The 13,176-nt window shown below is 37.0% G+C and overlaps 1 protein-coding gene across 1 annotated transcript; it reads right to left on the bottom strand.

The window, feature by feature from the left end:
* Window positions 1–856: 856 nt before the first annotated feature.
* Window positions 857–12,948, bottom strand: LOC145680970 (zinc finger MYM-type protein 1-like). The gene is made up of 5 exons (XM_081752190.1): window positions 12,814–12,948; window positions 10,034–11,911; window positions 9,507–9,633; window positions 2,200–2,213; window positions 857–973 (listed from the first exon to the last, which is right to left on the bottom strand). Exons 1-5 carry the CDS (start codon window positions 12,946–12,948, stop codon window positions 857–859), a joined length of 2,271 nt encoding a protein of 756 aa, XP_081608316.1.
* Between the last annotated feature and the right edge of the window lie 228 nt (window positions 12,949–13,176).

Genomic DNA, 13,176 nt, shown 5'->3' with positions numbered 1-13,176 from the left:
TGAGAGAGTGGTACCGTTGGAAACTATGATATATCCTGAGAAAAACGAGATATGAACCACGATCCTACGATAAATAGTAAGGAAGCAGTAGCTGTTTAAGTGAAAGTCTAAAATTTACCTCAAAAAGTGGAAATCCTAAAAAGGTTAAACGCCGATTTGAAAACGGTGCTTTTTATCGAATAAGAAGGCTGTTCCTAATATTGAATTAAAGGCACGACGTAATTTACGACAGAAATTCTTGCTCCTCTTTGGTAATTCTTCCTCAACTGGATTATATTGGGGGGTGAGGACCCCACCTTTAAATATTGGGGGGCCAAAAATGCCCTGCCCCCCCAAAGTCGGCGCCTATGAATCCAGATATATTATCTTCTATTAGTGGGACATTTGTGCCCATGAATCAACGGCGCAATGTAACCTCCTTTGTGCGAAAGGCTTATCTTGCGTATTTTGGTATAGCATTGAGAGATCAGGACAAGTCTTGGGCACCACAAGTTTTGTCGAACAACTGAGGCAATGGATGAAAGGTGACAGACGAGCATTGCTGTTTGGAATCCCCACGGTGTGGAGTGAACATACTAACCATTGCACCAATTGCTACTTTTGTTCTGTGAATGTTAAAGGTTTCAACAGTAGGAACAGGGCTAAAATTGCTTACCCAACTACAATTCCATCCGTCAGTCTACCAATATCCCATGGTCCTGACATACTTGTCCCACAGCCACCAAACCAATTAATCGAAGCCTCTTCCGAATCTCCTAGTGACAACAATGACGATTCGGACTTTGACCACAAGAATCAACAGAGACTATAATTTTCGAACAGAGTGGTTTAAATGATTTAGTTCGTGACCTTGGTCTCACAAAGGAATCTGTCGAACTACTGGGATCACGACTAAAGGAGAGAAACCTGTTGATGCCTGAGATGACGTACTATTGGTACAGGCATCGTGAACAAGAATTTGCTGCTGTCTTTTCTGCAGAAGATAATATAGTATTTTCCAATAACATTCCGGAGTTAATACTAGAATTAGGATCGCCTGACTATGATCGATCCCAATGAAGATTTTCATCGATGCTTCCAAGCGGAGTTTGATCTGTGTACTACCACACAACGGAAACTAGCCAGCATCCATTCCAGTTGCTTATTCTGTTGTCATGAGGGAAAGCTACAACAACCTTGATTTGATATTGAGCAAGATAAAGTACCACGAACATCAATGGCAAATATGTGGTGATTTTAAAGTCATCGTCCTTCTGTTGGGTCAAAAGTCAGGCTATACCAAATTCCCATGTTTTCTGTGTGAGTGGGACAGTCAGGCAGGGCAGTCCACTGGACTCAAAATGAATGGCCAGATAGGCAGTGGAATGTTGGTTCGAAAAACTTACAACGCGCAAGTCTTGTTAATACACATGATATACTGTTACCTCCCCTTCACATTAAGCTTGACTTGAAGCATTCGTAAAAGCTCTAGATACTGTAGGTGAGTGCCTGAAATACCTGTGTCAAAAATTTCCTGGCATCAGTAATGCAAAAATTAAAGAGGACATCTTCGATGGTCCAGATATTAGGAAACTTTTTGGTGACCCAAATTTTGAAAATGTCATGAACCAGGACGAGCGTTCAGCATGGCAAGCTTTCCGAGATGTAGCGAAAAACTATCTTGGCAACAGAAAGGACCCAAGACGTGGTGGGAAGAATGCTACTGTGATGTGAAGAATTGGGTTGTAACATGAGTTTGAAAGTGCATATGCTGTTTTCCAATTTGGACTATTTTCCAGACAATCTTGGAGTCGTGAGTGAGTAACAAGGAGAGAAATTTCATCAGGACCTCAAGGAACTCGAACGTCGTTATCAAGGAAAGTGAAATTGCAACATGCTTGCAGACTAGTGATAGTTGTTGCAGAGAAGATTGTGCCACTAGTCACAAGCGTGCCGCGACAAGACTCAGTTTCTCAGGGAAGAGGCGTAAAACCCACTAGTGTGGATATTTGTGCTGCATGTCATGACCTATGGGTGTGTTATTTCCTCATTTAAAATGGCGCAGATGAGAGCACAAATTATAAAACACTATGGAGTTTGCGTTTGCTTGCTTTAAGAGTCTTACTGTTTTATAGTGAATGCTTATCCATAAACATTGCTTCTTTTTCTCCCCATTTTCTTGCCTTGTGTTTCTAATATCGTAATTACGAGTTAACTTACTGTCGCATACAGCACTAGAAATACAAATAATAGATGTTAATATTGTTTATATTAGTAAGTGTACCAGTATTCGTAGCACTGTTATGAATAGTAATAAACCATTAGATACATTGATATTGGCAATGTTAATATGCAATTTGCAAGAAAGCCTGATGTGCAATAATTAAACCGACTTTTGTTCTGAATTCGGTACACCCGAAATATGAAACGTGGCATACTATACCTCATGCAATGATCCAAAAGTTAAAATTCGCAGGCTAGTGTAATTAAAGGTAATCTTGGGCACACTGTAAAAAACACCTATAAACTCTTTCAGTAAAGATGTTAAGGAGAAAATCGGTAAAATAGTCTTCACAATGTGTTCCTTAATGTCAAGAAAGCCTTCCTTCTGAATATAGTATGTATTTGGAACACTTCTATTTGGGGAGCACGTTTAAAACAAAGTTATGACATATTTTATAAACGCATCTGGGTCATAGTTGGAAAACACACTATGATGACTACGTTTTGTTCTATACAGTACGATAAAGAAATTCAGTGACCAATTTACGATAGACGATTCCTTGTACCAAATGAAAGATAAAAGTTCTAAGAATCATACTTCGAGGATCAACTTTTTTTACTTATAAAGAGCAGAAAATGAGAAATATTGAAAATATGAGAAATATTTTAAAATTGCGTAGTTTGAAACATATGAGCGATAGAACAAATTCTCCACTTAAGCAGTATACTGTACACAAACCAGATTTACCATTTAAATTAATCTGTAAGAGGGAGACCAAGGATATTCTTTCGACTTTTGATAGTACTGGAAACTGTTTGTAGTAAGAGTTCGAAACAACGTACAAATGCTTTAATTCGATTCTTTTGTATAAATATGTAGGACTTCTCTGAAGTTCAAATTCGACAAAGTGACAAGAAAGAAAATTTTAGTGTATGAAAATGCCTGAACTTTTCGTTGAAACCCTAAACTAAAGAACCTAAACACCTCATGAAGCCGAAAGAAGACGGGCCTCACGAAAGGACCCGAAGAGGACAAATAAAAGAGGGACCACCGAGGGACCTGGCATCAGTCGACCCACTGCATCTTGTCAACAAATATTGATATTAGAATGAGGGTATAGCCTGACCAGGATAGCTGTGCGGTTTTGGGAGGATGGCGCTACTGTTGTGTTTACATCAGTTTCTTGGCAAGCGCGGTGGGACAGGGGAGCGAAGAGTTTCACTTTGCAGTGTATCCAACGGTTTTTTAAAGTTGCAGTTTAGATGTTATGCATAGTCTAATCTTTTTACGCTTAATAAAATACGCCGTAACTTATGTATGTATTGTAGTAAACCATTCCTGAAGTAATGCTGATGTATTGTGAATAGTGATTTATGAATGGAAATTACCAATTTAAGAACAACATAGCACAGTTAACAATTCAGTGAGCTTCTACCGTGTATTAAGCAGATTGTATAAAAATTGATTACGTTTTATTCGATTTCATTATAAAACAGTAGCAGCCTGTAAAACGCAGGAATGACAATATCAGTGACTAAAAGATTAATTTTGGGTTGATAGCTTAGAGTTTTGCGCAATATCTTGTAACAGTAAGTTTAAATCAAATTAAGGTTAAGGCTCATGATGCTGTTGTTTAAGTGTATGTTTATCGATTGACAAATAAATTATTTTTTCGAGTTTTAGCCAGGGAGGAATCTCGAAACGTTTCCTCTCGAGAACTGTGAAAGTCCTTTCCGCTGGTCTATTGGCCAGCGCATGTGCTTTTATTGTATGTGGTTCTGGATTTGATTCCCATTGAGAGAACAAAATTTAATTTTACAATCTTTCACTTTCATTAATCATCTGTCTCCTCTAGCATAAACAACATAATCGTGGGACGTTAAAATAAAGAAATTTCATTTTTTTTGTTCGAGAAATGAAATTGGGAAAAGGAGGTGAAGAAATTTTTCCTTCATTTTTTAAAGATTTATGGGATTGGATAGCTTGCCTTTAGGGATTGATTTGTACAATTTGGTTCAGTGCACCCTTCTTTTAGGATCATTATAGAAATTCAGCCCTTTGGTAGAGTTCGAATAAAAGTATTGATAAAACATCAGCGTATGGGTAGTGTAAGAGTAAGTATCATTGCTTCAGCACACAAATTTTATTTATGAGGAAAGAAATTACCTCTGGACTAACTCTGAATTTCTCTCAGATTTTAGCTATCAAGTCACAAAGAATTAAATCTACTAACTGTTTTCACACACAATATAATTTTGAAACTTGGGAGCCTAGTGTTATATTTGTGTCTGTAGTATATAATAATGCTGATACGTTATTCTGTTGAACATCTTAAAGGTATTTGTCGATTGACTTCAGAGGACTGAGTTTAGCCCGTAAACACAAGTTGCCTATAGTTCAAACATATCAGATGTACTGTCTTGTTTAATAAAACCTGCTCCTCCCTGTCCTCTATCTGAAAAGTCCTATATTGTTATTCACATATGAAATTCAAAGGCAAAGTCAATCGTCTTTATTCAGTTGTATTTTTATTTCAAGGGTAAGTATTAAAATGCGCTACGCATGGTTGCAAGAGGTTGGGTGGCTTTTTTTTAAAAAAAAAAAAATACTGAAGTGACATATCTAACATTGACACTCATCTTCTTTATAAATTGATGTAAGAAACGGCCGATTGATTTCCAGCCAATTACTTCATCACCGGTATCTTTGAGCAATGAGATAACAATGGAAGACAAACTTCGTTCTTTTCAAACTTGATACTTTGAAAAACTTATGAAAGTGGTTTTGTTATTCAAATACATATTCGCTCTAATAAATTTCAGAAGTAACATTAATCTTAGAATAACGTAATGGCTGTAAGAGTTACCCTGAAAATGTATTTTGTATGTTTTCTTTTTTTTTACGTAATTCAGAGATTTTGTCTAAATTTTACTGGAGTTATAAGGAACCTTCAATTATCAGGCACCCCATTTTAATCGCTCCCCCTCCGCCGTCAATGCAACACTTCTAACCGTCTCCCCAGGGGTCCTGGGTCCACCCCTGATTGAGATGGTACATAAAAATAACTTTGTCTAATCTCTGTCATTATTTAGCATGGTTTAGTAATTTAAAAAAAAAAAAGATATTTCTGCCACATTTTGAAAACTTTCAAATAAAGTTTTCAAAATGTGGCAGAAATATAGTTTTTTTTAAAATACTAAACCATGCTAAATAATGACAGAGATTAGACAAAATTATCTTTATGTACCATCTCAATCAAGGGGTGGACCCAGGACCCCTGGGGAAACGGTTAGGAGTGTGGCGGTGAAAGATTATCAGTTCTCTCTCTCTCACCAAGCTTTCGAAGTACATCCGAATATGATGTCAATACAAAAGAATTTTCTTACTCAAGACCCCGATCGCTCCGCCCCTGACTTGAGCATATGCGTGAAGTGGTTTATTACGAACAAGACAGAAAGAACTGTGATAGATTGATTACAAGTAGTCCGGTTAGAAACACTGCTGCTTGCATTTTAGTTCCAAAACCGGCCGCCCGCACTCGTTCGCTGGTTGTGTTATACTCGTGTCGATATTTGTATGAATTGCTAACATTTGTGAAGAAAATTGTGTATTTTCTGTTACCAGCAAAGGAACCACATACTAATAGTTTAGCATATGTCTCACAAAATGCCAACTCAGGGACAGACAGAAAAATTCCCGTGAACTGATTTTTCCTTGGTTACTTCTTACGTCCAAAAATATTATATCAACTGCAATCAGTTGAAGATTTACTTAGTTTGGGACTTTCAAGCTGAGAACCATCGAAAATTACATGATTTCTTTTCTTAAAAATCTAACGTTAGGCTTCAAACTCTCCAAAAGTCTAGTAATTTCTTTAAAAAAAAGTGAACCCTTTGTGACTTGATCTACTCTCAAACTACTTTTTTCTGGATTTCTCACTGTTCATAATTTATTTTGCAACAAGAAATTCATTCCAGCATCTACCTAAATAGGAGATTTACCTACTTTTAGAATGTAGAATGTTCCAGCAGTAATAATTATCTATCTGAGCGGTAATTTGAATCTGTGCAAAGTAACCCGAGCAGAGGCAGAAACCCCTTCAGCCGGTTTCACATTCTTTATGACTTTAAAACGTTTCACATTTCAATTTCTACTATTGCATTAATTTCCCATTATACATGGTAGTATTCTACAAACTGAGTTAAACCATTTTTTGCCGCTATTGATTTCAATGTACAAAATTTGGAGATTTTGCATATTATGGGCTATCAAGCTCCTATATATATTCATTTAAAATGTTATTTTGTCCTATCTCGATATCTTCACTGAGTTTAAGTCTTTGCATTCCAGCAATGTTAGCGGGAAAGTGGTACTTAATGAAGTAATTATAAAACTTGCAATTCGGTATGTTTTTGCTTTACTTTTCTTTACTTTTCAACACAATAATTGAAAAGAAAATTTTATTCCAACCATTCTACACCTAATACCACTGGCACAAATCTCGGGGGATGAGGGGGACATGTCCCGTTCAATCTTGGAACTGGGACACTGTTTCTCCCAATAATCCGGTTTGAAATATGTTTTCTGGGAAGAAATGTGATGACTTGTGTCCGATTGCCACAAAGGAAAGTGAGATGAAATTGAACCCCCTCCCCAGAATGAGCCTCACATCTCCTGCTCGCCTCCCAATATTGAAGAAAACTCTCCGTAGCATTGGTGTTCAACTTCATAAATATTTTCAAATTCGCTCATATATATGGGAACGGTCTTTCCGGTTCCCCCAATGTTGAATGCAGATTTGCGCTGCTGCCTAATACATCACCAAATTGACCATTTTATAAGAATAATATAAAATAATAACTAGTCATGTCATATAACATAACTTTCTAAATACAGCAAAATATGTGTTTAGCACAACACAAATTTACATTTTAGCAAGAGAGTACAAAATTGATTCATTTTATAACATGAAATGCCTCTGAACATTTTGTATGAAATGGCACAGCACAAGTGAGGCAAAAAAAATACAGTCTGAGTATGACATTCGCTACACCTACGTCGCTGACCCTTTTCAAATTTTCTGATATGATGAACCTGTTGGGTTGTATTTGTAACAGCTATCTAAACGGCAAATCTACTTTTACGTCTTGTAGATCCATCACTGTGGCGTCGAGAAGCTGCAAGAGCAATGTTCAGAAGATCGCATTTAATTTCCCTGCAAAATTGGAGAAGTGATATTTTATCTTCGGGATGTACAAGCTGCTAAAATTTCCACTATGAAGTTCACAAAAATCGGCCACCACCATTTCTTGCCTCGGACTCTGATTCGATAATTCGACACCACATTATCAAGTAGATCGAATCCCTCCATTTTAGCATTATACTATTTGATGACATTTGTCTATGGCACTGTTATTTTAGGTCTTCATTCGAGAATAGCGTCCCATATTTGAAATTGGTTCAACATTGCTACAATTAGTAGGCCTAGCGACCGCCACGATGGAATTTATCGTTCCATCAAACAAAGAGTATTTCTTTATCCTCCTCAAACCAGTAATAAATGTTACCTCTCTCTTGCTTTGATAAGACTTTCGAGGGCTGTAATGGGCAGGTTCCAGTCCTGGTTTCTCTGATCCTGCCGGTAGCGGATAGACCTAACTTTTTCATTTCAGTTAGAAGATTCGAGGATTTGAAAAAGTTGTCGAAAAATGTACGGTGAGCACTAGCTCCGTCAAGTACTTTGATTAAATTCAGCACTACTCCCAATCCTAGATTTATGTTTTCTTCAAGACTTGTATTATTGTCCTTTCCGACGTATATTTCAAAAGCATTGAGGTATCCATCATGTGAAGCCAGGCACCAACAGTTGAATCCAAATATTATGGGTTTGCCTTTCATGAACTTCTTAGCGGAGTGCCTTCCACGGTACGCAATCATTTGCTCATCTATCCTTAGGTTATGCCGCAGTGCCCCGAAGCGACTAAACTTGCTATTCAGTAATTGCAGGTATATACGAACTTTGTACATTCTATTCCTTTCCGAAAGTTCGGAGAATTTCGGAAGAGGCCGCCCAACAGTCTCTAGCTTTTTAACGCTTGTAGATAGCCAACAAAAATTGCTGTCTATGTATCCGATATCACACGCTACTTTTGAGTTATTAAACAGTTTCTGAGCAATGCCAACTGACAGCAGATTCCGATGGAAATGAATGAATAACAGGCTTAATTGTTTTGAAAATGTTTATTGTAAAAATGTACTGAATGCATCCAAGTACCAAATCGCGTTAGCACAGGCTCCGGAGGAAGTGGAACGTCTGAGAACGTGGAAGAAACTGGTTGATTTACTTCACAAAAGTTGTCTCTCACCTCTTCAGCAACACGGTGAAGAGCGTGGGCCATACAGGTGAAATGAATTAAGTGAGGGTAAAAAAACTGTAAGTGCTCTAGCCGGTTTTACATGTGCAGCGCTTTTAACAGGTGCGCTGCATTTTTTGTATAGAGAACAGAGCCGTAGCTAGAGATTTCTGTGCCCGGGGCGAGATAAGAATTTGGCGCCCCCTACACTCATCTCACCAAGTTGTTTTTTTAAGGAGCAACATTTGTTGTTATGCTGCCCTAAAATAATGTCTTTCGCCGCAAATAGAAAAATCAATATTATAAAAAATCCTTAAAAACAAAACTTATAAATACAAAATACTTTAGCGTATGAACAGTATATATTTCTTAGGCAGTAGAAAAATATAAGTAAAATAATTAATGTAATACAGTGTTGTTATTCACATAACACTACTTCAAATACACTGGAACACTATTACACAAATCTGATGAAATCAACAAACAATAAAAATTTAAACTGAAATGGTTTTAAAAAATGAACACAGTGAACAATTATTTTAGAACGAAAAGGTTTCTCGTGTGAGAACCACGCTACAGGTTAACTTTTCTTGCCTTCCGAGCAGCAAAATCATTTATAACGTCGTCGAACACAAGTGACTGAACACGAAAGCTTTTCAACAGATAAAATAGCGAGTTTAGTAAGTTTTTCTTGACACAAGATGAGCGCAAGTAATTCTTTATAAGCTTTAGCTTGCTAAAACTCCTTTCACAAGATGCAATAGAGCAAGGCAATGTTAAAAGTATTTTCAATGCAGTGACAAAATTAGGGTATAACTCAAGACATGATATTTTGTGAATTAACGTAAGAGCAGCAAGAGGGGACAATTCTGACAAACTTTCCAAGTGAAAGTTTTTCAAAAATGCTTGCGCATGGTATTTAAAGAACAACAGTTCTTGAAGCAACTCACCTCCCTTAATATCCATAGGGTCCAATAAGGCCAGATCAGAGACACCTTTCCTCAATGTTTCTTCTGACATAACTACCATATTACTTGGAATAATTACTGAAAAATCCTCCAAAACTCCGTTCATGCGCTGGAATCGATCAGGTATTTGTAATGTAATTGAACCGCTTAACTTATATTTTTTTTCGCAAAAGTCGTTCCAAATTTTATATTTTTTTTCGGTACAATGTAAATGTGCTATTTCAATTTAGTCATTTCGTTAATAAGCATTGGAGTTCAATGCAAAATATTAGCCAAAAATAGTTAAATGAATCTTACCAATATTTAGCGAACACCCATACACTCAGCTGCGTATGGCGAACGTAAGGATTCGTCGTTTAAATTAATATTTAGATCTTTTTTCTTTGCACGAATATATTCGTTTTCATAATTTTAGGGCAAAACAAAATAATTCGTGGTTTTAAGTTAAGCGGTGAATCCAACGCACAAAACAAGATCTGTCTTATTTTGTCTTTTATATTGATGAGTACAGATTCATCCTCTGTAACTTCGTCAAAAAACTTGGCTCTCTTTCTCGGACGAGGCTCTTCAATTGTGATCATCATATCATTGCAGATCTCCTTGCTTTTCTCAATAGCCTTGGTCACAATTCTTTCCCGGTTGGTAGCAAAGTAGCTCCTCAGTCCCTGTAAGTGACTGACAGTTATATCTACAGTAACTGTCTTTTCTTGCAGTCGTAGGTTAATGTTGTTGACAGAATCAAGGATATCATTCCAGCAGAATAAAAACACAAGAAAATCAAACTTCTTAAGACTGTATAGGAGGCACTTGGTACCATTTACAGTTTCGGAGGTTTCTTTTGAAAAGTCCGAAAGTTCTTCCAAAGCAGCACAGACATCCGGAAATTGGGTGCTTAGAGCAGCATGTACTGCATTTTGCTTCGAAGACCACCGGGTTGCTGAATGTCCCTTCACAGTAATATGAATATGATTTTTTAAAGTATCCCAGCGATGCGTTGACTTACTAAAAAAATTGTAAACATTTTGAATTACCCCAAATCCATTGACAATTTCTATTTCCACTGATGCAGCGTGAACACCAACTAAATTTAATGAGTGCGATGCACAAGGAACATAACGAGCGGCAGGACACCGCTGAGATATGCGAGCTTGAACACCCGAGTACTTTCCCGACATAGTACTGGCATTGTCAAAGCACTGACCACGGCAATTTGACATGGGAAGGCCATCATTCTGAACAGCACGTGAAATGTCTTCAGTTAAGGTAGCTCTAGTTTTGTTGTTCGTAGTAATGAATCCTACGAAACTTTCTTCAATTTTGCACTCTCCATAAGAAGATATTGTAATATAACGATAAATCTGGGACATCTGCTCTTTGTGACTTACATCTGGAGTCGAGTCATACAAAATGGCAAAATATTTTGCTTTTTTAATGTCCTCAATTATTGCCTGACGTACACAATTTCCAGCTAAGTAGACAAGTTCATTCTGAATTTGTGGAGATAAATATGCCACAGCAAGAGCTGATGGGGAGTGCATAATTTTTGAAACGTGAGATTTTAATACATCATCATACTTCGCTAACAACATGAACAGATCCAATAGATTTGCATGTTGTCCTGTGTTTCCATCAGCTTTCTTCCACAAAACATCATCGCTGCCTCGTAATGCAAGATTTCTTGATGCCAGAAACAAAATGCAGTCTAATATTGCTCGCAGTATATGTCTCCATTTGCTAGTTTCACTCACAATTCGCTGTTGTAGTTCGTTGTCAATAGCAGTCCTATTTTTCAAACGAGAGAATAGCTGCCTCCACTCGTCGAAAGCATTTTTATGGATCGGTGAAATTTCGTGATCCGTAATTCTCGCATTAAGTTTACACCAGTGGGAAAATCCTTCAGCACGGCAAAACTGTGACGAATCAGGTTTTGCGAATAAGAAACAAGAAAGACAATACACACTTTTTTTGCTTGGAGAATATGCTAACCATGTTCTTTCAACTTCAACATTATTTGGAAGTGTACGAGTAAACCACCTTTTTGAAAAATACCGCCCATCATCGTGTTCTGTTTCTCTGGTGTAGTCCGCATCCTTGTTCTGGAACTCTACACTATTCTCTGTTATGTAACATCTAACTGAGTCTTGCTGTCTTTGCTGAAAAGGCACCAACCCTATATCACATGAAGCGACAACTTGTGGAAACACTGTTTCCTCTTGTGTTTCTTGTATTTTCCCAAGCAATGAAGGATCTGTTGGACCACTTTCTTGTGCAGTGTCTGATGGCTTATAGGAAGCACTGCTTCTTCTTTCTCCAACACTTGATTCGTGAACGAGAAGAGAACATCCGGGTTGAAAAGCATCGCATTCTGTATTCCCAGCAGATGTGCTCTGAAAGCAAAATAACATTATTTAACAAGTTGAAATAGCTTTATATTATCATTTTAAACTTATGATGCTGAAGTAAGTAGTAAAATTTATATTACTTTCTGTACAGAGCAATGGCGTGTGATGACAAATTTCTAGGGGGAGGAATGTAATGACACTATTTACTAAATCTACACAGGGAACAAATTATAACTACGGTGGTCACCGAAAACTTGGTTCTTCAACATTATCAGAGCGGTGCGATTTTATTTCCAGTAGCTAGCCACTCCTGGATGAAACAAATTCAACGCGATCAAAATTATATTATTACGACCACTCACTCCATTGAAACGATGAAAAAAAGTGTCGCTTTCGACACTTCGTGCTGCCTTGTCAGATGCCATCTTGGTAAAAAAAAAAAGACGGTCATTTTGCGAAAATACGTTTTCCGACTATCCTCCGTCGCAAAAAAATTGTATTATTACACAATGTTGCAAAAAATTGTATTATTAATGTTGTTGCTTCTCAAAGTATTGACTAGGCTACAGGTCATATATTTGAATATTTATATCGAACAAGCAATAAATAAATAAATAAATAAACCACGAAAATACGTGTCTGAATTTATGTCTACAATGTAGGTTGCAGCTAGGGTAGCTAAATGGTTACAATCGTTTGGTTGATAATCAGAAACTCGGTTGGAGCTAATTGAAAGCCTTAGATTCCTGTTAGTCTCGTTGCATGAAGTGGGTCTTAAATAATCTGAAGTTTATTCTACCCGCACCTAACTGATGCAGCTGATCTGATATTCTTTTAAAAGAATGTAACATTCAAATATTGTTTTATCATCAAAAGTCATGGCAAGTGATGTAACTCATAGATCTAAAAATATAGAATATGAAACTTTATAGAAATATATTACTTACTTCTTCCTGTTGTGTTCTTTGAGTTTCTGGCGAATCTGAACGTGAATCGGAAGAATCTTCGTTGCCATCAGTGGATATCTTCTTCATAAACGTCTTCAAAAGCTTTGCACTTCTCATGTCTTCGTTGGCCTGCATCTTCTTTTTTTTCTGTTTTGAGCACCAGAAAGTTTTTTAGGAGGCATTATTAAGTATATACTATAACAGTCTAAGTATTAATTAAAAATTCAAAAAATAACTTTGAAAACAAAAACAGACTAAAAATACAACGATAGAAAGCTCGGTTTCGTAAACACACCTACACAAAAGGTGACTTAACAATACTCCTTCCTTGCAAACTGTGTGTCTGCTCTGTTGAAGCTAAAT

This window comes from Thermobia domestica, chromosome 1 (assembly GCF_964235325.1).
Source record: "Thermobia domestica chromosome 1, izTheDome1.hap1.1, whole genome shotgun sequence".
NCBI classification, from domain to species: domain Eukaryota; kingdom Metazoa; phylum Arthropoda; class Insecta; order Zygentoma; family Lepismatidae; genus Thermobia; species Thermobia domestica.
This window is presented reverse-complemented; position numbering and strand designations above follow the sequence as displayed.

What these genes read in the sequence shown, in the direction of transcription:
- LOC145680970 (XM_081752190.1), bottom strand. Translation starts at nt 12,948, where the DNA reads ATGCAGGCCAACGAAGACATGAGAAGTGCAAAGCTTTTGAAGACGTTT. An exon ending in AAAGAACACAACAGGAAGAA is followed by an intron (nt 11,912 to 12,813) that starts GTAAGTAATATA and finishes TTTTGCTTTCAG; the next exon opens with AGCACATCTGCTGGGAATAC. An exon ending in AAGTTACAGAGGATGAATCT is followed by an intron (nt 9,634 to 10,033) that starts GTACTCATCAAT and finishes GATCGATTCCAG; the next exon opens with CGCATGAACGGAGTTTTGGA.